At 53.1% G+C, this 24,056-nt stretch overlaps 9 protein-coding genes across 9 annotated transcripts; 4 read left to right on the forward strand and 5 right to left on the reverse strand.

Annotated features, from left to right (window-relative positions):
• Nucleotides 1-249: 249 nt before the first annotated feature.
• PG997_003217 (methyltransferase) lies at nt 250-1,313 on the forward strand (the record flags this gene model as incomplete). Its single annotated transcript, XM_066807532.1, has 4 exons — nt 250-603; nt 664-674; nt 740-825; nt 988-1,313. 4 exons carry the CDS (start codon nt 250-252, stop codon nt 1,311-1,313), a joined length of 777 nt encoding a protein of 258 aa, XP_066671150.1.
• Nucleotides 1,314-1,495: 182 nt separating this feature from the next.
• Nucleotides 1,496-1,870, reverse strand: PG997_003218 (uncharacterized protein; the record flags this gene model as incomplete). The annotated part of the gene is made up of 3 exons (XM_066807533.1): nt 1,496-1,518; nt 1,578-1,691; nt 1,759-1,870. 3 exons carry the CDS (start codon nt 1,868-1,870, stop codon nt 1,496-1,498), a joined length of 249 nt encoding a protein of 82 aa, XP_066671151.1.
• A 609-nt stretch (nt 1,871-2,479) lies between these two features.
• PG997_003219 (uncharacterized protein) lies at nt 2,480-3,942 on the forward strand (the record flags this gene model as incomplete). Its single annotated transcript, XM_066807534.1, has 2 exons — nt 2,480-3,577; nt 3,631-3,942. The coding sequence occupies 2 exons, from the start codon at nt 2,480-2,482 to the stop codon at nt 3,940-3,942; spliced, it is 1,410 nt and encodes a 469-aa protein (XP_066671152.1).
• Nucleotides 3,943-4,270: 328 nt separating this feature from the next.
• PG997_003220 (pre-rrna-processing pno1) lies at nt 4,271-5,200 on the reverse strand (the record flags this gene model as incomplete). The annotated part of the gene is made up of 3 exons (XM_066807535.1): nt 4,271-4,424; nt 4,490-4,565; nt 4,657-5,200. The coding sequence occupies 3 exons, from the start codon at nt 5,198-5,200 to the stop codon at nt 4,271-4,273; spliced, it is 774 nt and encodes a 257-aa protein (XP_066671153.1).
• Nucleotides 5,201-5,904: 704 nt separating this feature from the next.
• Nucleotides 5,905-9,274, forward strand: PG997_003221 (Mitochondrial distribution and morphology protein 31; the record flags this gene model as incomplete). Its single annotated transcript, XM_066807536.1, has 5 exons — nt 5,905-5,988; nt 6,056-6,740; nt 6,789-8,215; nt 8,765-8,805; nt 8,944-9,274. The coding sequence occupies 5 exons, from the start codon at nt 5,905-5,907 to the stop codon at nt 9,272-9,274; spliced, it is 2,568 nt and encodes an 855-aa protein (XP_066671154.1).
• A 1,957-nt stretch (nt 9,275-11,231) lies between these two features.
• Nucleotides 11,232-12,886, reverse strand: PG997_003222 (N-acetyl-6-hydroxytryptophan oxidase ivoB; the record flags this gene model as incomplete). The annotated part of the gene is made up of 7 exons (XM_066807537.1): nt 11,232-11,464; nt 11,509-11,599; nt 11,690-12,051; nt 12,122-12,196; nt 12,345-12,354; nt 12,514-12,673; nt 12,750-12,886. 7 exons carry the CDS (start codon nt 12,884-12,886, stop codon nt 11,232-11,234), a joined length of 1,068 nt encoding a protein of 355 aa, XP_066671155.1.
• A 1,730-nt stretch (nt 12,887-14,616) lies between these two features.
• PG997_003223 (uncharacterized protein) lies at nt 14,617-15,462 on the reverse strand (the record flags this gene model as incomplete). Its single annotated transcript, XM_066807538.1, has 1 exon — nt 14,617-15,462. The coding sequence occupies one exon, from the start codon at nt 15,460-15,462 to the stop codon at nt 14,617-14,619; it is 846 nt and encodes a 281-aa protein (XP_066671156.1).
• A 1,658-nt stretch (nt 15,463-17,120) lies between these two features.
• PG997_003224 (DnaJ domain-containing protein) lies at nt 17,121-18,540 on the reverse strand (the record flags this gene model as incomplete). The annotated part of the gene is made up of 3 exons (XM_066807539.1): nt 17,121-17,441; nt 17,494-18,395; nt 18,468-18,540. The coding sequence occupies 3 exons, from the start codon at nt 18,538-18,540 to the stop codon at nt 17,121-17,123; spliced, it is 1,296 nt and encodes a 431-aa protein (XP_066671157.1).
• Nucleotides 18,541-20,894: 2,354 nt separating this feature from the next.
• Nucleotides 20,895-22,632, forward strand: PG997_003225 (uncharacterized protein; the record flags this gene model as incomplete). Its single annotated transcript, XM_066807540.1, has 2 exons — nt 20,895-21,263; nt 21,325-22,632. The coding sequence occupies 2 exons, from the start codon at nt 20,895-20,897 to the stop codon at nt 22,630-22,632; spliced, it is 1,677 nt and encodes a 558-aa protein (XP_066671158.1).
• Nucleotides 22,633-24,056: the final 1,424 nt, after the last annotated feature.

A 24,056-nucleotide genomic window follows, 5' to 3' on the forward strand; every position in this document is an offset into this window, starting at 1 on the left:
ATATACATTCCCAGCCAGGAGCGCCGGGGTTGTGCAATATGTGGACCGTCATTGGACAAGTGATACCCCAAGGGCCCCAAGGTATGATGTAACCGTGCCCAAGACAACATCGATACAAGGCAGGCGCACTCTTAAGAATAGGTATTTACATCCTTCCTAGTATATCGGTAGGCAGAATCGTCGAACATCGGCAATTCATCCTCAAGACTAGCTACACAGCAATCAGTCTGTGTTCCAGATTGCAGAACCATGGCGTCTCACACCACTTTGCCGTCTGCAGCGGCCGAGGGTTTCAAGGACGCTGCATCCTACGATGCTCATCGCCCATCCTACCCCCCAGAGGTCGTAGAGTCCTTCCTGGAGGCTCTGAAGATCACAGGCCAGCCAGACATGAACATAGTCGAAGTCGCATCCGGCACGGGCAAATTCACCGAGCTTCTGGCTGGCCGCCCGGAGCGCTTTCTCATCAAAGCGATCGAGCCGCATGAGGGAATGAGGGGAAGGCTCGCGGAGAAGGACCTCTCGGCTGTTGAGGTTGTCGACGGCACCGCCGACAAGATGCCCGTGAGCAACGATTGGGGCGATGCTTGCATTGCAGCTCAGGTAAGTCGTCATGTTTCACGAGATGGTTGTCACATTCACTGACCAACCATACGGATACAGGCCTTTCATTGGTAGGTTCATGTGGCATGGCGAGATATAAGTCGTACCCGAGAGATATGCTTACTTGTACCAACAGGTTTGCAACACCGGAGTCCTTGCAAGAGATTCACAGAGTGCTCAGACCTGGCGCTGTGCTGGGGATGATTTGGAACGTCGAGGATTGTGAGTCAATTCGGTCCCCCAATATATAATGGGCTCACGTTTCTAATGCGGGACGAACTCATGTCTAGATAATGCACCACGCGATTGGGAATCAAGTACCAAATGGGAGCAGAAGTTGAACGATCTGATATGGTCTCTGGACGATGGCCTGCCCAGATTCAGACACCAAAAAGTGGAAAGACGTCTTCCAGCAACAACTGCCCGGAAACCCGTTGCAAGCACTGGCAGACACCCTGACTAATCAGCTACCCCGGTTCTCCCTCCCAATTGGCGAGAAGACTTCGAAGTGGACTGTGTGGCTCACGGAAGATGCGCTGTGGTCTCGGTTGAGCACCCTGAGCCAGATAGCAGTTCTGAAGGGTGAGGAGAAGGAGGCCGCAGTGAAGGTCTTCAAAGAAGCGATGCAGAGCGACGATGTAGAGCGGAACGGTGACGGTGAGATCGCACTCCATGGCGTGACGTACTTCGCGTGGACGGACAGGATATAGAAAGGCCAAAGTCCCGGTTATCTCAGCTGTACACAGATAATTCCCAGTAACGTCTCCGAATCACCCATAAACTCGTGTGTAGCATGCTCCCTAAGTCATTGCTGCTGCCCAGCCAGCAGAAACAGACGTGCCTTCATCTTGGCCAGGCTCGAGACGAGTGAGCAATCTTCCAGGCAGGTTGTTTAGTCTGCTGAGATGTACATGACTGTTTTCCCATTAGCTTTGGCAATGCGAAACGCATACGAACCGGTAAAGGGATCTCACCGTTGTTTCCTCGTACGAACGCATCTCCATAGCTCCTCCGCTTCACGCCGTTGACATACTCCTCTGTCTTTTCCAGAGCAATGTTCATGTAGCCATCAACTGATTGCAGCTCGCCTATGAGTTAGAATGTGTCCAGTCCGCTAGCCTGGCCTCATCTGGTGGTCGGAAGGAGTTCACCAACCCTTGTAAACCACGCCCGAGTTCAGCTTGACCGTGACCGAGTTTCCGATAATTTCGGAAAGGAATCCAGAAGGATCCTTTCCTTCGCTCTGAGAGATGGCACCGTTCTCCATGATGTGGGGGATATGGCGTCTGGTGAGATGATGGTGAGCAGTAGTTGTAGTGTTTGGCAAGTCTTGGTGAGGTTTCGTTTCCACGCCTGAATTGAGGCTGGCTGCTGCTGCTACCCTCGTAACCCGTCGCTTTTTGGCGCTTGCTTTCGATGCCCCACGTTCCAGCAGCACCTCAAACTGCAAATAGCTTTGCTGGATGTACCTGTCTCTTCCTTGTCAAGCCACACTTTCCCGCTAAGCATTTGAGGTACATGCGACGCCCGAGGATTGTACTTGCATTGGATGGAGGGGTTCAATCGCTTTTCTAGTCGCGATAGCTCTCCAGGTATTCGAGGATAGAGCCTCATCAGCCCTTGCACTGTACGCCCATTCAAACTTCCTCGTGTTCTGCCAGCAACACAAAAACAGACGCGCCATCGGGAGAACTTGATCCTGGCTCATTCGTTGCCTGAGCGATTTGCTTTCTCGTTCTTCACATCTCGCGACACACCTTCTCGCATCACATTCCCATCTGTGCGAATACATATTGCCCCATCCCGCTTTTAAGTACCTGCCTACATACACATACTTAGGTACTCAGGAACCTCATCCACACACGTACAGCTCACCATGCCTGGTCCCGACGCGCCGCCTGCCGCGCCGCGGGAAAGGAAATTGCCGTTCAAACGCACCGTAAAACGAAAGTCCGTCGAGACTCCAACCAACAATTACAAGTCAGAGCCCGACGGCATCGACCTTTTCAGGCGCTCCGGCGCGCTCTTTGACAAATTCCAACAGCAGGAATCGGCAACAAAGGCGCAACGTCGCAAAGCCAAGAATGTCGACGAAGACGCCGCAGCTGACTCGGAAATCCAGGCGCAGCTCTTGAGGGACTCTCAGAGTGCTTCTGGGAAGGCGCGCATCGACTCAGTAGACCGCGACTTGAAGCGCCAATGCATCTCCTTGAGCGATGACGAGGACGAACCTGGCAGTCGTCCTTCGACGCAGAGGTCTCCACGTAAGTCCTCTGATGCGCCGCTGGACAGATCGCCGTCCAAGTTTCGCCGATCAACACGAACAGCGACATCCAGCACACCCACCAGCGCCCGCCCAACACAATCGTCTGGGATACGCGCAGATGTAATCGCACTCGATAGTAGCGAGGATGAAGAAGATTACAAACCACCCCAAAGCAGGAGTAAGGCTAGAGAGGCCGTTCGCGACACCATGGATGCGGAAGAGACACCTGCGAGCCAACCGAGATCGCTGCGCGCCGGACATTCAGATACGGAATCGGACTTGGACCCTATAGAACCTGATGGCACCCAGAGTGACCCCTTGGCAGCCAGGTTCATAGAAGAAGCTCGCGAGCGAATGCGCAAAGAGCGCCTTGCGAGAGAAGCCAACTCGGCAGCGACAGAGTCGCCGGCCCCGATGGAAGTTGTGGAGATATATATCGAGTCTCATCTTGAAGGCACTTCGAACATGAGAGTGAAAGTACACCTCTTACAAAAGCTAGGCGTGGTCAAGAATTCGTGGGTAGGCTACAACCAGAAAAAGAAAATGCCAGTTACGGAATCCGTGCTGAACGAAATGTTCTTCACGTGGAGGGGCAACAAGCTCTATGATTTCACGACCCTTGCCTCTTTGGATATCAAGCGGAGGGGCGATGGCCATTTATACTCGAGCAGGGAGACCAAAAGGGACGGCTTCGAGGGCTGGGACAAGGTCCATATTGAGGCCTGGACCTCTGAACTATTTGGGGAATACCAAAAGAAAAGGAAACAGAGCGGTTGCGGCAACTAGGTGACCTTCCCGATGACGAACAGGAAACAGAGCCAGTACCAGAGCCAGCAGCGAAGGTGGCTACGATCAAGGTGATCCTGAAATCAAAGGACCATGGGACCCAAAATCTTACCGTCCCCATAGACGTTGAAGTCGCGAAGCTTAGCTTGGCGTTTCGCACGATGAAGAAAATTCCTGAGGGGCAGGAGATTGTGCTTCACTTTGACGGCGAAATTTTGGGTGAAGAGTCCACGATTGATGAGGCGGGCATTGAGGACATGGACAGCATTGAGGTGCATATTAAGTAAAAGTTCAAGGCTCTCGCAATTATGATGGATGCAGTAACGGTTATACAATAGTCACACTGGCTAGGAGGGACAGAATGTGCGAATTATTTGCACGGAAAGCGGTTGCATTTAGCTTATGTCGATGATACCCCCTTTTAATTGCACAAAACTCAAAACATCATTTACAAGATGGTATTCGTTCCTTTCTATGAAACATATCCCGTTCGACGCCGTTACCCCTAAAACGCCTGGCCATGATTTGTGACCGCCCTATGCATGCAGCTTGCCAGAGTTGTTCTCGTTTTCGTTGTCGCATTTCCCGTGCCAGCAAATGATCAGATGCAGGCATCTAGAACCTCTCCTTCATCCTCGACGCAACAGTTCGCAGACCGTTGTACACTTTACCAGGTTGCTTTCCGAGGACGAGGGAACTGATCGCGGACCTGGCAATGGCAATGTTTTTGAATCCACCTAGCAGGTGAATTTTCGAGTCGGCGAGCACACTGAAATCATAACCATGTGAGTAAAGTCCAAAGAGGCAGCACTGGACGACGGAGGCAATACATACATTCTCGTTTTGCTTGCGTTCTCTATGGCGTACTTGGTCTTTCCGTCTTTGCCTGCTATACGGCCAATTGCACGGGCTAATTATAATGAGATTAGTGACTGAAGCCTTTATATGATAGACGTACGCAGGTTGCTGCGCCAGCACGTCCAACCGGTCGTGGAGCTTACCCTTGTGGTCACCCTCGAGGTTCTTGATATCCCTGATTTCGAACGTCTCGATGTACAGGTCGTCGAGGCGCAGGAGAGCGATGGCGTCGTCGACGTCGAAGCCCAAGGCGAAGGCGGTGATGAAGTCGGCGCCCTTCTGGAGCGCGCCCGTGTCGGCGGTCTTGCGCGTCGTCCGCAGCTCGACGGCCTTGGACTTGACGTTCATGCGGATGGCCAGGTTGAGGTGCTCGACGACGACGGGGTAGATCTTGGGCCAGGTCGACTTCAGGGGAGACATGCGATGGGGGGGTATGGGGACCTTTCGCGTCTCGATGCGAACAGCGCCGCCGATTTCCCGCGCCGGCGCGAAGTGCGGCTTGCCCTCCTCGTCGACGTCCATTTGCGCCTCGTTGTTGCTGACAGGGACGAGCTGGATGGCGCTCGTGTCCAGGTTGTTCATTTCGGAGGCGTCCAGGAGGACCTCTTCATCTTGGTCTGGCTGCGGGAGGGGGCCTCGGCGGCAGGCTCGACTGGCTTCTGAAGAAGCGCTGTGGGGGGCCGGCATGGTTGCTATTTGGTACGAACCGACTGTCGATTGGTCCTTCAAGGAAGATATTCGGAATCAATGAAGGAAGTGTTTCTTTCGGCTGTCTTGTCTTGTGACCTCAAGCTGCTGGCTCAACAGGTCGTAAATTTACAGGTAGATAGTATGCCACCGCCCGCTATCAATCCATTGTGGACCCTTTTTCGCCATGGAAATTTTTGGGCAAAAAAATACGGCAGGTGGGGGTTCGCAGCGCCGACATATCTTATCGATAACGGGATCCCACTTCTAGTGGCGCTCGCCGTTCTAGTGGAGCCCAAGCTTGGGCAATTGATCTCCAACCTAGCAGGGGTTTGGCTTTTTTGGCCCTCCAAAGCGCTGGAGAAAGCGAGCGAGGCCGAGCATTACGCTGGAGAGAGGATGCAATTTCTCCCAATTCAGGTAGCGCGTCATCAAGGCCAATGACGAGATTTTGCTGCTCTTGCCTGCTTTGCACATGTTCATGCCTCGCCCATGTTTCAACATGCCCTCGACGCTAGTTGTCTGATATCAACATCAACAATAACGTGACTCTCAAGTTAATAACATCCTACCATCACCCCATTCTGTAGGGGTCCTGCAATTCCTCCCATACCTCTTGGTCTTGGTCGCCTGCTGAAGGCCTGTCTATTCCCACTTGGTTGTCTTGCCAGTCTCTGTGTGTGACGACACCATGATCGCCAGCAATGACATCCACAGCTAGGACATCGCTCTTTGGGCGCCAGGCCCTGCGATCGCTCTACGAGTCGCTGGACTTCTTCTCTTCCAAAGTATCCTCCCGGCAGTTCCCAGCAAGTAGAGCACGTTTTGGCCAGTCCAACTCCTCCTTCGCATCAGCGGCGGCCCACACCCAACCGTGCCCCCCGGAGCCCTTGGGATTTTGCTTCTCGGTTCTCGAAAACCTACGGCTACAATGTGCGCCGCAATTTCACCTCGAGCGGCCTCTTGCTCGTCGGCTGCAGCCCGACCTCCTCTGCCGGCAATACCGTAGCATCTTGCACAGCAGCGGCCGAGACGGCTATAATCGGTGGCATTGGTCATAATGCACACCTCGCAAAGCTCGCTCACCAGACGTTCTCGAGAGGAATGCATATTGGTCGAGGAAGGACCCTTTCGTACCGCCGCAAATCCACAAAGTCGAATGTAGATTCGAGTAAATCCGCAACACCACAGAAGAAAGCCGAAGCTCCCGAGCCTGTCGCAACACCCAAACCTGACACTAAAATCACCCAGTCTGCTCCCACAAACCACAGCTATTCAGGCTACTTCCATCTCCCGCACCTGCCACATCTTCCACATCGACCGACTCGGGAAGAGCTCCTGACTGCCGCGAATGGCTTCTGGCAGAGGATGAAGGTCCGCCTCAAGTGGGCTTCTATTCGGAGCATGCGACCGTGGAATACGGACGAGTGGGGGGCGTTCTTGTCTTTCTTCCTCTTTGGGCACCTCGTATGGATTCTAGTTGGAACGACAACCTTCGTCTCATTTCTGTTATTCTCCATTAACACTGTCTTTGCGCAAGGTAAGTCTTTCCTCTACAGCCAAGTTGGATTACGCTAATACCCAGTAGAAACCCTTGCAAAGAAGATTGGTGACTATCTTACCCAATCCGCCGGGGTCAACGTGGTTTTCGAAAGCGCCATCGTCCCCAGGTGGAAAGATGGGGTTATCTCGTTCAGGAATGTCTTCGTTTCGCGCCGGCCCGGCCAGATCAAATCCACAGTCAGCAAAGGGTCCTCGGCAAGCGCTGCTGCAGTCGCTGCTGCCGAGCGCGGTACCGTGGTTCTCGAGGAAGATGACGGCAATTACACCCAGTTCGACATCACTATAAACACTGTCAACGTCACTTTGTCCTTCGTCAAATGGTGGAACGGGAAAGGCCTTTTGAAAGATGTCGAAGTAAAGGGGGTCCGTGGCGTTGTCGATAGAACGCACGTGCACTGGTCTTCAGCGAATATTGATCCCTTATCATATAGGCATGAGCATCAGCCTGGCGACTTCGAGATTGACTACTTCAGATTAGAGGATCTGCTCGTTACCGTCCACCAGCCCGACGGGTTTCGACCTTACTCGGTGAGCATCTATTCTGGTGAGCTCCCGCAGTTAAGGAAACGGTACCTGTTCTACGACCTGCTATCGGCAACCCATATGTCTGGCTCTTACGATGGGTCGCTCTTCACAATCCACCCTCGTCAAGTACACGGAGTTGCCGCTGGCCAAGAAACGATCGCATCAGACTTGGGCGAGCCCGAGGCATGGAAGAAATTCAGTCGCCTCCGGATCGACGGGCTGAAGATTGATCATTTGAACAGAGGCGATGAAGGGCCGTTTGGTTGGATCTATGAAGGCAACGTGGATATAGTTGCCGACGTGATGTTTCCTGCAGACGATGATGAAAGCATTACAAAAGTGGTGACCGAGTTCTACGACCGCCTCGAGGAAGCCGTCACCTCGAACCGCTACCTGCATCTTCTGGACAGCAACACGCGTCGTAACAAGGAAGATGAAATCATCCACGATTCTTCGGTATTAGAAGCATCCGATGTCCCGGATGAGGCTAATCCGGAAGCTATACCATCCAACCCAGCACCCGAGAAGTCTTCAACAACGTCCATCTTGTCTCCTGCGAGCGAACCACCCCGGTATCTGGTGATGGACCTCCGCATCCATCTTAACGACGTCAAAGCAACTGTACCAGTTTTTACCTCACACTTGTCATATGTCAACCAAGCGCTTGTCCGACCTATTGTCGCTTACATCAATGCGAAAAGAACTTACATCCCCATCGGGTGCCGCATTGTCAAACGGTCCACCGACTTTGATGGTTCATGGACCCTGTTCGACTGCGGCCTGATGACCGATGTATCAGCAGAAGTATACTCGGCTTTCGCGCACGACGTGGAAGACCAGCAGAGCCGCGTGAGGAGGCTGAAAAAGGTTGGGTTCTGGACCCTGAGTCTTGCCGTACATGCCCTGTTCATGGGCATGGCAGGAAATGTGATTTGATGTATCATGAGCTTTGTGGCTGGTCCTCTCTCTTCCACTGGCCATACGTCAAGACCATGTTTGTGTAGATAGATGTATAGACGACGGCAAAAGTTGTGTACATGGTCTAGATAGTACAGCAAAGGGCTTGAATTCCTCTGCTTTTCGGGCACGGAGTTAATCTGGCGTTGGGTCTTGTTTGTTTGGGATAAGCATAGGTTACAATACCCCTCCACATGTAGGACGTAAGGGACGAAGGCATACGAAGCAGACTAGCAATAGATGGTTTATGATTACAAGTAACGATAGAACCAAGTTCATGCAAGTTGTTCTGCGGGACACCCCGTGCTCACCACTGAGCGAATGACATTTGGTACGAGAAAACTACGAGGGGCGTAGGTGGTATGATAGACTTGCTGGATAAAGGAGGCAACATCATTATTAGGTGAAGTATTTTTATTATTGGTTGATATTTTTGTTGACTTGAACAAAGTTATTTGATGTGGTATACAAAGCCCTACTGTGACAAACTCACCATGACAGAAACACTTTGCGCTCTAGACCCATCCAGTCCCCGAAATCCCCCTAATGCGCCGACATCAGTAAGGAAAGCCCTTAGCTATACACAGATATATACACAGACACACTCGTGCGAGATTCAAAAGCCGGCCGGCCAGACTCATCATCTGGGCGGACGGCGTATGAGTTGCACCAGTCTCACTACTACTACTATTACCGAGCGACGACGAAGATCAGCCGCTTCATGGCCAGGTCGAAGTCGCGGTCGGCCTGCTCGCGGACGGACTGGCGCCTCTGCTCGAGCTGGCGCCGCGCGCGGAACCAGGCGCGGTACTCGGCGCCGGTGGTGCCGTCGCCGCTCTGGGGCGGGACGATCTCGCCCGTCTGCAGGTCCCGGGCCAGGTCGGGACGGAAGGAGGCGCTCTTCTTGGCGGCGGCGCCCGAGCTGACCGAAACACTGTCCGCGGTGCTGCTGGGGCTCGAGGGCACGGGGCGCCGCAGGGCACCCCCGTGGCGGCGGCGAGGGGATCGCGGTCGAGGAGGTTATGGTGAGGGTGGTGGTTTTGGTGGTGGCCATGGCGGTGGTGGGGGTTGTAGTAGTAGGAGTGAGGAGCCGGTCCTGAGTCTCCTTGTTTTAGATGGTTCGGATGAACGGGTGGACTGGCTGCCTGCTTGTGTGTGTGGCGCTGGGTTGATGATGATGGTGGTGTGTGTTTGTTCAACAGTAGGGCAGTTTATGTGGTTTGTTGTTTGTATCATTTCTCGTAGTTCTTATACAGTGCTCTTATAGCTTCACCTGGAAGCCGGCGAGACATCGCATTGGCTGATTCCTCCTGGCAGCAAGTCTCGGGGCCTTCCTTTGTTGGTTGGGCTTTGTGTTGCGTATCTGTCTATGTGCTCCAGAAGAAGAGAGAAGAGGAGGACAAGAATTGGGCAAGTGTATTCGGGCCTTTGCCTGGCTTTTCCTTTCAGGACTTGTTCTATCTTCGATTGATAAGATGGAGAGAGAGAAGGAGAAGAACGGTGCGACGTGGTAGGTGGTTCTGGAACAGGCTGAATTGTCTGTATGTCTTGTTGTCAAGACACAGGTGGTGGAAGATAATGCAGAAGTACACCTATGAGAGCAAAGCCGACAATGGAGCGTTACATCAGTCTCTCTTGTTCGTCGACGGCATTGCGCAGTGAATCAATGAAATAGAAGATAAAAACAATAGTCCCGAGGAAACGAGCGGCTCCAGTAAATATTTGTTCTGTCTGATGATTGTTTTGATTAGTTTGGAACGCAGGCAGGGAAAGTGAAGTAAGTGTTGGGAAGTCAAGTGAGTGGTCCCCTCCCTGTGGCTCGCTAGTATTAGTGAGCGACGACCAGAAACGTGGTGCGAGTCGTGACTATGCGATCCCGCCAGGCATTCCCCGGGAACGAGCGATTCTTCCACCAACAGCACCCATGATCACTGTTCCTGGGAAGGCTGAACAAAGTGAATGGATCCTGGAGCTCTGGAATGGAGCATAAGACCTCGTCTTTTCAAGCTTGTTTCAATCACGAGAGCCCGGCTTAGCCGCCGCTGTACGTAGTAGAACAGAAGCAACCAATCCCGCCCGTGTTCTAGTGGTCTAGTGTTCTAGAACGTACGCGGTTTCTGGGTTTGGTCCCTGGGGATTTTGACATCCGAGGATAAACGAACCCAACGTCATGCGCAAGGGGCTGAGTGACTAGACGCCTACCCTCAGGAGCGGAAGGTGGGTGGTGGTTGGATTATATGGCAAAGTATACCGGCCTAATGTAGGTACCGAGTCTCTTGGAGGGGTCATAGACCATTAGCTGATTGGACAAGCCTAGAGACGATCGAGTATTTCTGTGGGCCGGCAGAAATCTTTGCACGGCTACTGCATAGTCTTGTACTTCAATAAGCTCTTCTGCTCTCATCGGTCCGTTGGCCCAATGGTAAGGCGTCTGACTACGATTATCAGTGATCAGGAGATTCTGGGTTCCGAGCCCCAGGCGGACCTTGACATTATTCTTTTGCTTCTTTTGCCTACTGACAGACACCATTTAAGTAGGGTCGACTTTTTTTCTACATAATTCAACTTCCGTCCCTCTGTCTGTCTAAGACACTCGATATGCTCATCGCGACCGGGATCATGCATAGTAGGTGTGTGTTGCTTTTCGTATTGCCCGCACATCCAACATTTCTAGAACACTCAATGTTTTCGGCACGACCGGGATGTTTTCTTTTGTTTTAATATGCAAAAGTTGGCTGAAATGCGTTCGTCTCATGAAGCCTACCCAACCTGGACCTTCCCAGCCCGACGCGGAAGCAATGTCAAACTTCATGCATGGCAATGAACAGTCTGGGATGAATTAATGCCCCGACGTCCCGAAAAGTTCGAACATGACTAGTTACGGCATCCTCACCCGACCATTCTCTGAATCCCACAGGTTCTAGATCCAGGCCCTCCTAATTCCCACCGTCCAATTCTCCTCAGAGTCCCTCAGAGTCAGGTCACTTTATTCATACGTGTAGCAGAACTCCCCACCCATCGTATCCATCGCCTGACTGATCTTCTTCATGCCCCCGATCTGGCCCAGGTTCATCTCGAACTCGAGCGTCACGTTCTTGTACGCAGGACTGGCGCCGAAGTAGTTGTACGGGTACGCGAACTGTGTGTCTGGCCCGCCAATGTCCGCCTTCCTGGCGTCCCAGTCTAGTTTCCGCCGGCATGCATTAGCCGAGGTTGCCACTTGGAGAGCATAGAGGCGGGATATTGTTGCTTCTTTCACTCACCTTTGCGTTGCCATTCATTCCAAAGCTTGTCCAAGACGCCGTGGTGCAAGTAGAAGATCGGGTCTCCGGGGCTGGAATAGGGGTTCGACATCTACATCCCCCAAAGGGGGAACACAGCATTAGCAAATCTCTATACTTAAGGCTTTCAGGGGGTAAAGGAGAGGAAGAAAGGAAACCCCACCTCTCCAGCCCGTCCCCCGACGCCGCCATGCCCGGCAGAGTGACAACTGTTGCCGATCGTCGCGCCCTCGATGCGGCGCGTGAAGTGCCAGAAGTCGGACTGGCTCAGCACCTGCGCGCTCTCGGCCTTGCCGAGCATCTGCCGCACAAAAGACGGGTTGATGTCTCGGACGAGGCAGTGCGGGTTGTAGGCCGTGCTGTTGCCGGGGCCCATGCTGACCTGGTGGTCGGCAAAGGGCCCGTCGGCGACGCAGCCGCCGCCCGTGGCGCTGGGGTCGTCGCTGGCCATGGTGATGTGCGACAGCTTGGAGGATGCGGTCAGGCCGTTGCTGCTGCCGGTGTCTCGGACGTAGCCGCCGTTGCCTGCGTGTTTACGTGTGACTCGTCAGCCTTTTCTACTTCTTGTTCTATGTCGACTTGGTGGAAACCTCACCTCCAAAACCGTGGACGGTATCGAAGATCGGAGAGCCGAGGAACTTTGCATTGGTGTCTGCGTCCAGGGTCCAGTCTATGCAGGAGTTATGTTAGGTGACGAGGCGACTCTCAGGATCCGTTCAACTAGGGAGATCCAGGAAAGCTTACTCCAATACCTGAGTGAAACTTGTTAGTATGCATCCAGGGTCATCGCGGCAACATTTGTTGTATGAAGTACTCACGGTATGCCACCTGTATACTTGCAGGCGGTCTTCAGCTCTTGCTCGTACAGCCAGAGGAAGTAGCGGTGCCACGGCAAGAAGAACCCCTTTATTCAATGCCCGAGCGTGTAAGCCAACGGCAGAAACATAGCGCACGTTGATTAGGAAGAGTAGCAAGAAAGAAACTCACAACCCAGTGTATGTTGTCAGTCTGGGAAATGTGCAAGGCCTGGAAGTCATCGTAGAGCGACTTGACGCCCGAGTAGATTTCGGCCGTCTTGCCGGACGTGGACTGCATGCACTTGACGGCGTCGATGTAGGATTGCTGCTGCGCCGACGACATTGCCCTCCTGGATAAGTAGTAAGGGGTTGCATCAGTTAACTGGGTAGGTATATTCACGCTGAGAGGCATCCGTGATAACTCACCATTCCTTTCTCACTACCGGTTCTGTACATGGCGTATCCGCTCTAGGTTCGGTGCCTCCAGCTGGTCTGGCGAGAGCACCCGTGGCACTCACGAGCACCACGAGTGCTGCCGGAGATAGCAGAGAATCCCAAAGCATGGCTGCGGTTTTGGTCAGTCTGTAGAGGGAAAGAGGAGCGAAGGCGGTGACTTGCACTCGAAAGCTTATAGACGAACCTGACCGGATTGATGTATTATATGGGAACTTCCAGGAGAAGGCGCAGGTCCCGAGATCCCATGCTACGTCGCATCCATCCATCTTGCTGCAATGGACACCTCCGCATTTTCTTCCCATGCATGCATGCAAGCCGCCTTCGCTATCCGGATCCCTTACCCACCCACGGACGGGAAGGGAGGCGCTTCAGGGTACTGACTAGCTAGAGGGTGCAGACTATATTGCTTCCCCGGATTTTGCAACCTCCAGATCAGTGGACCAACCGGGCGAGACACCACCACTATACCCAATGTGCGAAAGCGACCAGCAACCTGCATACGTTCCGGTGACCCAATGTAGGAACAGGCCAAGCAGTAGCGAAGATTAAAGTCTCTATTTCCCCAAAGCGCATCGACTTATACGAGCTGGAATAGCCGCTAACCACTGGTGGCCCTTCAGTGCTCGAAGCTTGGCAAATGTCCTGCAGCGGGTAATTCGTGGTAAGCTATAGCCGGAATACCGGTAAGCGACAGCCTAGAGCATATTTTGGAAAGACTACCGTACCTACCTGCCGTTTACTGTGATGCATCCCATGTTCGAAACTCCGGGCTTATTGTAGAGAAATGTACCTATGCATGTATACGAATAAAGTCTTTCGTGAGACTGGACATGTTAAGGATATCTGTTGACTGACAGACTGGAAATACGGGTTTCCGTAGATGTCAGGGAAGAGAGATGTCTTGAGAGATGATGGTGTTATCGTTAATCGGGACCTGGTGTTGGTAGCAGTTTATGCTCCCATACGACTACAACGTAGAAAAAGGGGCAAGTTCCCAGTAACTATAATTGGCTAGTCAATAGGTAGCATCGTCAGCTCATCGTGTATCATTTCATAACTTGAAGTAGACAGAGCCATGTTGTCGGGTAATTTGGTTCATATCAGCAGCGGAAATCAGCAAAATCTCTAGAACTGAAGCAATGTTCTCATAGGACAGGATGTATATATTGATGGCTCTATTTCTCTAGGTATAAATAAGTCGAATGTCATCACACATGTCATTGACTAGTAAAACATGATCGCCTTACCAAGGAATGGCCTCCTCAAAGAAAACCAAAGCATCTCAATGCGACGATGTAATCACAGGTTAAGCAAAACATGAGAGGGGAGGTGGAAGGAATAGGGGACGGGGACACAATGAGTTTTATAAAAAGAATCGGGCTGGGGGTGCGAAACTGGCTAATACGTACCTGTCTTGACCTATCGACCAAGTTGACTGCAGGCAATTTGCTGTTAGCCTCGAACACACAAGACAGAAATTCTAGGAAGAGAGAGAGGAGAGATGGAGAGACGGAGACAGGTAAGGGGGAGATGTAGGTGGTAAAGCCTATGAAAAGACCCAGCCTTGCTTCTCCTTTCTTTTGCCCCCCAAAATAAGTAGACCAACAACACTCAATTCATTCGCAGTTCCAAAAGTGATCACTAAAACCATCGCTCCGCTCTAATGTTCCCAGGGGCACCTCCCTAACCTGCCAAAACCCATAGGTATCCATACCGAGGCTGAACGCAAACATAATCGCCCCGATCCCAACTACGTACGTATGGCTAAGTACTATATCTGACTTGCGGCTGTCTGATTATCTGACATTGACACACATGATTGTCCAACAGTTCTCAACTATAGTTCCATTTCGTTGTCCATTTGGAACGCCCCGTACTGGTTCTCCATGGCTTCTTGCCTGCTCGCCCAGCTGTTGTTGTTGTTGGTGTTGTAGACAGGGTCCGTAGCAGGGCGGTAGTTTTGCTGCCGTCCGGCCGCCGAGCCGAAGTGGTTGTACACGACCTTGGGCCCCATCATGGACTCCTCGTAGGCTCGCTTGGCCGACTCTTCGTACTCCCGACGCGCCAGCGCCTCGTAGCCCGACGTCATGTACGGTTCCGTGTCCGCGGAGGACATGGTAACCCACGCGCCGTCGCCGGTCTGCACGGGGGTGAGCGGGGTGCCGTCCAGGCTCATGACGCTGTCCTCGGTCAGCTTCCGCTCATACCGCAGCTGCGCGAACATCTCTTCCTGCTCGAGCGTGGTACTGGACAGAGTGACGGCGGGGTTCTCTTGCGGGTTGGAGGGTGGGCAGATGCGCCACAGCTCGATCAACCGCATCTTTTGGTCGTCGTCGGCCGTCTTGAACAGCTCCATCTGCGAGGAAGACAGCAATCGGTAGTCGATGCCGTAGTTGTGGAGGATCAGCTCGGCCGAGGGCTGTTGCGTTTGTGGGGGCTCCGAAGAGGGTCTCTGGGGCTCCACGATCGGCTCCGGCTCCGGGTCCCGAGTAATGTGGGCGGAGTGGGTGTAGTGTTGGGTTATCGAGTAGATGATCGGCTGTTCTTCGGCGGGCTCCGGCTTTGACTCTGCAACTGGTTGAGGTTGTTCGAAGGGTTGCTGAGCTTGAGGCTGGAACGTCAGATTCCGCGAGAAGAGGGCAGCCAGCTCCTCGTTTGCCCGCATGTTGGAGTAGTCGTTCATTGTCATCTGTGGGGAGACGCAACCGTGTTAGAGAGGGTCCAGTAGCACACAGCCAACACTCACCTGCTTGATCAAGTTTGTGTGTAGTTGGTCTGTCCCGCGCCCGTCGATTGCGTACCGTTGCAGAACCTGTGAGACCTGTATCTGGTTTTATGTTTCGGGGCGAAAGGGAGTCGAAGGAAGATAGAGAATAGAGAGAAAGAGAGAGATCAGATAGCGACGCGAGAGGATGGCGGCAGTAGAATGTCGTGGTTTTCTTTTGGGTCGTTGGTAAGTGAACAGCTGTATCAATTTTTGTTTTATATTGACTATGCTATGTACTGGGCAAGGTCTCAGGGCGGGACGTAACTGAAGCCTCGGGTGTGTGACGAGGAGAAAGAGGAACAAAGCGAGGCAGGTGTTAGTCTTTATGCCTTGAGGAACGACGGTTCGAAGCAAGGAGGAACAGTGGGTATCGGGATAGCAGTAGTATCGTGGGGATCGAACAAGGGCACGAGCAAGCCCGAGGAGAGCCCGCTCTTGGAGAGGAGGAGGGGTGATCAAAGAAGAAGAAGATTGAGCGTGTGGATTTGGCGCGTGATGCCTGATCCAAACGTAAGGTGCACGGGAAAGAGTGCGCTGGTGACGGATGATTTGGCTTGCTTTTTTTTCGGGTATTCTTTCAGGGTATTGCAAGGTTGAGGTAGGTATTCAGTCGCAAACAGCGAGCGAACAGGAAGGGACAGTCAAGAGGCAGGCGAGATATTTGAAGCAAACAGGACGGAAGGGGCGAGGAAAGGGTGAGAAGCAGGCAACAGGTTGGGGATATTTGGGTAAGGTTTGATGACGGAACGCCTGGAATGATCCCATCGAATGAACCATTCCATAGGAGCCCCTCGGAAAGGAGGGATGGTGGGATGGGATGGCGGGATAGGCGATTGCGATGGAGGGGTAAAACAGACTACAGACAGACTGCATGCCCAAAGGCTAACCCCCGCCGGTTGGGTATTAGGTAACTGCACGCCTTGGAGCCCAATGCCGCTTTGGGAATGACCCCGCTGCGCCATGCATCTTCAGTGGAAAGTGCGTTGTCCGCTGATGCAGTTCGTCCTGTCTCGTTTGCTTCGTAGACGTTTCAGGACCTGCCAAACAGGCGGGACACTTTCATGGGTAAGTAATCACTACCTACCTAAGCTACATGTAATAAGCGCTATTCACATGTAGCCTCTTGCACATCAGCATTGTACGCAACATAACTGGGAGGGTCCTCCCTATGTCGACAAGTGCTGGCAAAATGTACGCATAGTCACTAGGGGGAGGGAATTACTCACAAGCCACGCTTGTGCATATTGCAGTATAGTCGGCGTTTTATGGCATTTCTCAGAGGAACCGTTCAAGGGTGACATGGTGGAGTCCGTACAGGATCTACACTCAACACCATCGAGGCCTATAAGGGTCTCAGTTCAATAGTACGGTTACGTGGCAGACCGCTTCTCAATGCGAACGCTCCTCTTGATATTGCAACTCTATTTTTGTTTGTTCCGTTTCCCCCTAGTGCTACCCACATATGTATATAAGTTAGGTATCGATCGTGCTTTTTATTTATCCTGGCTTTGCTGGCAAAGTGTTTCGAGTCGTTCGACCCGGTCATTGCATCCTGGAGATGCAAAAGACCGAGTCTACCGTTTCTTGCTGTTTCTCTTCTTCGCCTTGCTGCTCTGGCTTTGGCTACCAGTGGCCTTCTGCGCGAGATCCTCGACGCTCTTGCTGGTGTCCACCATCTCGTAGTCCTCAGCCGAGTCGCTGCTGGGGGTACGCTGTGGGGCGTCCGAGGAGGAGGAGTCTTCGGCAAGCTGCTCAGCTACTTCCTCGGCCAGATCCTGCTCTTCGTAGGAATCCTGCTTCGCACCAAAAGCGCGGCCAACCGTTGCCGTGTAAGCCCAAATGGGAAGTTTGAAGACGGCGGTATCGCGAATGGATGGCTGAGGCAGCTCGTTGGGCTGGCGAAATAGTCAGTGTGTAGTCGGGCGAAATTAGATTCGGAAAACTTACGTCAAGCAAGAACTCGTGCATGTTTCCGTCCTCGTCCTGCTGCTCCAGATAGACATCGCCAAGAGAGTCGACGACCAGAACCTTGCCGTTCTCGGCTACGACTCGCTTCTTCGCGCCAGTGGGACCAGATCCGTTGCCGGCTTGAGTCTGAGGAACAGGGGTGGCGCTGCCGCTGGCCGGCTTTCCAGCTCGGCCACGGCCCTGGCGGCGGTTCTCCTTGGTGTTCTCGCGCTTCGAGTCACGCTCCTGCATGCGACGCTGCTTGCGGTTCATGGCCATCATGGGTGGCTGTTCTTCCTCAACTGCCGGAGGAGTGGCGGTGCCCGCGCCAGTAGCAGCCGTGTCGATGCCAGGGATGCCAACATTCTCGCCCCACGCGGCGTTGCGCGCATACTTGATGTAGCGATCGACAAACTCGCGCTGCCGCTTCCAGCTCATGTACAAGGCAACGTAGTGGAAAAGACCTCCGCCTGCAAGGAAGCATCCGACCAGCACAGTGCCCAGGCCGGGTCTGTAGCGGTTGTAGTAGTAGCCAGTGCCCTTCCACGTGGGGAAGCCGTTGGACATGAAGTGGTCGTAGCGAGCTCTGCTGGCACCCTTCAAGATACCGGCGATGACACCAAGACGGGCCTGCTTGTCGCCGGCAGCCTTGATGGCAGCCTTGATTTCCGATTGCGACGGGGACTTGACTGCAGACTTTTTCTTGTCCTTCGACTTGGCGGTCTTGTCGGCCATGAGCTGTCGTCTCACCTTGTCCGGGTGAAGAGCCTGGGTTCTCTTGCGGTAGGCGCGACTGATCTCATCGTGGGAGGCGGAGGCGGCGACGCCAAGGACGTCGTAGAAGGAGACATCGGGGCCTTCGTGCACGGCAACCTCATCGCGGATGCGGAAGATTTCCTGGTCTAGAGAATTGCATGTGAGTGATTGCCAGGACGAGAGCAGCAGCTAAGGTGGCAATGGCAGAATTATCGTACCTTCTTTGGACCAAGCAGCAGTGAAGGGGGTCAGAAGGGCTAAAAAGCCCAGGGAGAAAGTTGAGAACTTCATCGTCGCATGCCAATGGAGCTGGGTGCGAGCAATGTGGTTTGTGCAAGAGGACGAATTCGAAGGGAAGGCAGGTCGCGAATGGAAATTCGGTCAAATGCCAGGCCAGCTGAGCTGTGGAGGGACCCCTGCGACTAAACAAAAATCGCAACGTGGACAATCTAACTTCCACAGGTCTGTTGAGGAGTTCAGAAAAGAAGGAGTCTTTTCCGGGACCTCTTTTTTCTTTTTTTCTTTTTTCCTTCTGCGTGCTCCCTTTCTCTTATCCCGGCGATGTTTCGTCTCACTATCGAGATTGGCCTCGAACAATTGCAATGTGTTCCTTATTTTTTTTAGGTATAGGCCAGAGAGGGTGGGTCGCTGGCAGGGCCTTACTATTCCAAGGTTCCTTCTACTGGAGTCTGGCCCAGGCGCGCCGCCCCGACCGCGTCTTCAACACACTAACAGGGGGCCCCTATCATATCCCCCATCTCACTTACACCCCGCGGAATCTGCCATCCATCTCAATTGACATCGACGTTGAATCCTTGCATCAAAACTGACACAGATTACGTACATGTACATGCATACGGTGATCAATTGATTTCCAACAAAAGGTGAATGCACTATAAGAAGGCAGCGTACGAGGTGGCACTGGTTACCGCTACCAAGAGATGGATTGACTCGACTAACATTGAACCGTACACTTACGCCACGTCCGGTTTATGTTATGTTGGTATATTTGATTCCTGGTTCGTAGTTCACGGGCAGCCACTCCAGACGTAATACAACCCAGCCTCCTTCTCCTTTCTCTCAACCAAATATCCGGTATGCCTCTGATGAGTGAGGACCTTGAAGAAGTTCTCGCGTCGACTTTGAGTCACTGGAAATTGTCCCTTTCAGCAGGGGACAAGCTGCGTACGTCTACCATTCAATTAACCTTCCGCTACTGTGTCTGTCTAGTCGTACACGCCCGTCGTGCCGAAACCGTCATACACTCCTGATCTTGACGTCATCCGGTTCATATGAAAGCGCAATAACCAAAGGCATTCAGGGTGCATTTCTTTCTACTGATCATGGTTGAGGCGGAAGTAAGTTTTTACAGGGTAGGCAAATCAATGCGTCAATACACTTAGATACAGGCAATGGACAATCTCGAAGCTTCGAGGGTGGTTGCCGGCGAGAGCCACACCCGCGATAGAGGTATGGTATCCTTCTTTCTCTGAGCAAGGAGTTCGGACTTCGAGGAACTCTGCTGATGATATATCTTACTTCAGCCCAAAAGGCAAAAGTGCCATCAGGCTCGTCCCTTCCAGCTGGATCAGCCGCCCAGGAAACAGGCCCGGCTCTGGGCGACTATACCGCGCCTATAGCCTCACATTGGGTCAGCCACACACGCGCGCACATATCATCACTCATCATCTGTTGTGGTTTTCTACCGCTTTGGTTTGAACCTCAGGCAGCTAACTGTACTTGGTAGGGCATAACTCCGTGCGACCCCCGTTCCGTGAACAGGACGTTTCTGGGTCACCGGATCCCCTATGACGAGGAGTCAAAACCGGTGGCTAGAATACCAAAGGAAGCTGATATAGCCAACAAACCTGCCGCGGTCGAGAATTTCCCGCAGCCTCAATGCACATAGATACGGTCTAGAACTGTGTTAAGAAGAAGATATAGCTGGTCATCTCAACACGGATCAGGGCATACGCACGTGGGAGCGGGAAACACGGCTCGGCAACCAAGTCCTGCCTGTATACTGTTCCGCGGTTTTCTGCAGTGACGACAAAGGTGACAAACCAGGAAAGGCAACCTCGGGCCATCCAACTCGCCCAGAGAAATTATGCTAATTGCAAAGCCTGTGCCGATCCGATTAGCTATAGATAGCCGAGGTGGTGCAGAGAGAGATATTAGCCGCCAAATAATAAAATTTTATACCTACATATCCACCATTGCAATGCAGCGAGTAACGCCCTCTTGTTTTCATAAAGTATACATATCCTAAATTTACAATTATGCTCCCGCATGTTGTCTCTGTGAAACACGACGAGGTGCCCACCTAACTGCAGTGGAGTGCTTCTGGGATCGCCAAAAGAGGCAGCTCCTTTCGTCAAGTGCCCTGAGACGGAGTTGCATTTCCTTGCCGTCTGTTGTACCGATATGCGAGATTACATGGTCCGGTGCGGAGATCCGGGGCCAGCAGCGGAAGCGCTGTTCCTAATGCATCGCCGATCATCGTCGGTTTTTACGTGAGGATGCTTCAACCCCTCCATACAAAAGTTCCGAACAAAAAGCCCGCACTTCCTGTCGCTGTGGTTGCGATATCACCCTACAAGCTTCTTGAGAAGATGCGGTAGAGGTTTGTCTCCTACAACGAAAACATGTCTTCCGAATCCCCCTTTCTTGGCCAGTGGTTCGGCATCTTTGCATATCTTGGACGCCACGTCTTACTACATGTGCTGGCCCTCCTAGTCGTCTATATCTTTGCAAATGAGATCGTCCGCAGCAGAAGACGGATCCCCGGCCTGAAGGGCCCGAAAGGATGGCCGATTATTGGAAACCTCCGCGAAGTGAGAGTAGACGCCGCGCTCAAGTACCGCGACTGGTCCGAGACATACGGCGATGTCTTCCAGGTCCAGATGGGGAACATACCCGTCGTGGTCGCCAATAGCCCTGCCGCCGTGAAAGCTCTCTGGATCACCAACTCGCAGGCCTTGAGCTCGCGCCCCCAGACTTATACGTTCCACAAGGTAAGCAAGTTGTGTGTTTGAAGACGACTAATCAGATGAATCTCATACAAAACCAATGTAGGTCGCTTCGGGTACCAGCGGGTTCACGATTGGAACCTCGCCGTACGATGAATCACTGAAGCGCCGGAAGAAGGGCGCAGCCATAGCCCTGAACCGGCCCGCTATCCAATCCTATATTCCCTACTTGGATCTGGAGACGAAGAACTTTGTCCAGGACCTTTTTGTCTATGGCAAGGGGGGCACAGCCGCCATCGACCCGCTCCCCATGGTCCAACGACTGGCCATGTCTCTCGCCTGTACCATCAACTGGGGCACCCGCGTGCGCTCACATGAAGACGACCTGTTCAAGGAGATTGTCGAGGTCGAAGAGCACATGAACCGGTTCCGCTCCACGCAGAGCAACCTGCAAGACTACATCCCGATCCTCCGTCTTAACCCCTTTAACACCCAGTCCGCCAAGGCCCGCGAGATGAAAGCGCGCCGGGCCCGGTTCATGAAGCGCTTCGACGACGAGCTCCGCGACAAGATCGCCCGGGGCACCAACTCGCCCTGCATCCAGGCCAGCGTCATCAAGTTCAAGGAGGACCGGCTGAACGAGACGGAGCTCAACTCCATCAGCCTCTCCATGATCTCGGGCGGGTTCGAAACCGTCTCCAACACGATCGGCTTCAGCCTCGGCTTCCTGGCGCAGCGGCCCGACATCCAGCAGAGGGCCTTTGAGGAGATCTGCAAGTTCCAGGAAGTCAGTTCTGGGAACAGCCCGGACCCGTTGTGCGATGCCGGCGACGACCAGAGGTGCACGTACGTTGCGGCTTTGGCCAAGGAGGCTCTCCGTTACTTCACCATCATACCTTTGGTTCTGCCCCGCGAATCCATTCGAGACATCAACTACGAAGGAGTCGTGATCCCGAAAGGCACCACATTCTACATGAACGCCTGGGCCTGCAATTATCGTGAGCATCCCGTCTATCACATCTCTACCGCGCACTTCTCCTCCCCCATTGTTGCTAATCCTCTCCAAACCACAGACCGCGACCTCTGGCATGACCCCGAAGTCTTCCGCCCCGAGCGCTGGATCGAGCAACCAGACGCCACGCTGTACACCTTCGGCCTGGGTTACCGGATGTGCTCGGCCCACATGCTCGCGCAGCGGCAGCTGTACCTGATCCTCATGCGGACCCTGAGCAGCTTCCGCCTCGAGCCGCACGGCGTGGTCGACTGCGACCCCCGGACCGGCAAGCGCGACCCGAGCGATCTCATCATGTCGGCGCGGCCTTACAAGATCCTGTGCATTCCCAGGGACGGCCCGAGGCTGGCACGCGCGGTCTCGGACGAGTATAAGCAGGAGCCTACCACTACTACTGCTTAGGATTCGAGGCTTGGTGGGATGAGCATTTCGACGGATGCCAGGCACTCTGTTCCCTCTTGCAGCAATTCAATTTATATATTGAAACGAGGAACCGAAACGAAGAGTCACGGGTCACTGACAGACAAGAATTAGGGTTAGTGGTCGACGATTGACTTATATGTGCAAATATTGAGAACATCATTAGGTAGATAGTCTTACATATTCGAAACACCACAAATTAATATACCACTACAGTGCAGTTTACCGTGTACGTCCTATTGGGTGCTCTGGGGTGGCCCTGCTTGTCGTACCCCCAACCCCCGTGCAGTCTTTCCTCCCGTGGCGTGGCACGACTGAGGGGAGGGGGAATGGTATCCAGTACGAGCTATCGCACATGTCCTTGTGTGCTGGACGAGTTGTCTAGATGCAGCGACCTGCTTTGCTGGCTGGCCGGTCTAATATCTTCTTACAGCAGCGCACGTGCAATGGGGTTGCAATATGCTTTGATGGGATGGCAAATAGCTCGACGAAGATGTTGGGAAATATAAACTTCATGTTTCATAAGCTCAAGCTCTCCTGCAAGACGTAGGCAGTGTTTCAAAGATAAAGTATTATTACCTTCATACATCTCGGCCAGCGAACAGCTGCCGAACAAGGTGCATAACAGTCTCAAGTGTTGTTCAACTACACCAATTTGCATAGCCCAGTAAATGAGTGCCAGCAAGTGAACATTTACCACAAAGAGACGATCTTGGAATCACCGTAGAAGCTGCAGCAATGGAATGTCCCTGGACCTGGTTGCCCGCCGTGGCGGATGATCCAAACCCAAATCTTCCAGCACCAGGCAGGGAGCGGGGAGAACCAAGATCGGCATCGGCGTTACAAAGAGGATCCCGAGACCTGCTAGCCACGTTGACAAGAGCGTTAGGTAGGAGCCAAAGTGGCTTGTTTACGAGTTTACTGGTGAATACGAGTGCCGTGGGTCAAAGGAAGAAGGCAGCGAGAATGCCTGAGCTCTGCATGGAGGAGACTCCGACTCGTGGGTAGCTTGCGGCTTACTTGGCTCGGCAAACCCCCCATCCCCTCCATTGCGTCGTGACGAAGGGGATGGCTGCTAGACCAACTAGACCAATCAGCTTTTCCAGCACCGAGGCCGCTAGCAACAGACGGCACTGCAGTAAGCAGGTTGGGCGGTCAGGCTTTTGTCTTATCCTCAACTAGATTACTTGGAAGTGCATCGGAATACTCAGAAGCGATGCGTGAATGATGGCATCGGCAAGGAAGCAGGCTGTTGACGGTGGAGGACGTGTCGCCCTGCTACAGAGAGTCTAGACGCGCTCTGTAGGCTAGGTCGAGGGTAAGCTACATGCACACTGTATACATGTATCCCAACCTGATCTAACGGCCAAAGGACTCCGTGAGTGAGGCGGCGTCGTACAGTTGAG

The sequence above is a fragment of the Apiospora hydei genome, assembly GCF_038363865.1.
Source record: "Apiospora hydei strain CBS 114990 chromosome Unknown utg000004l_segment0_segment0, whole genome shotgun sequence".
NCBI lineage: Eukaryota > Fungi > Ascomycota > Sordariomycetes > Amphisphaeriales > Apiosporaceae > Apiospora > Apiospora hydei.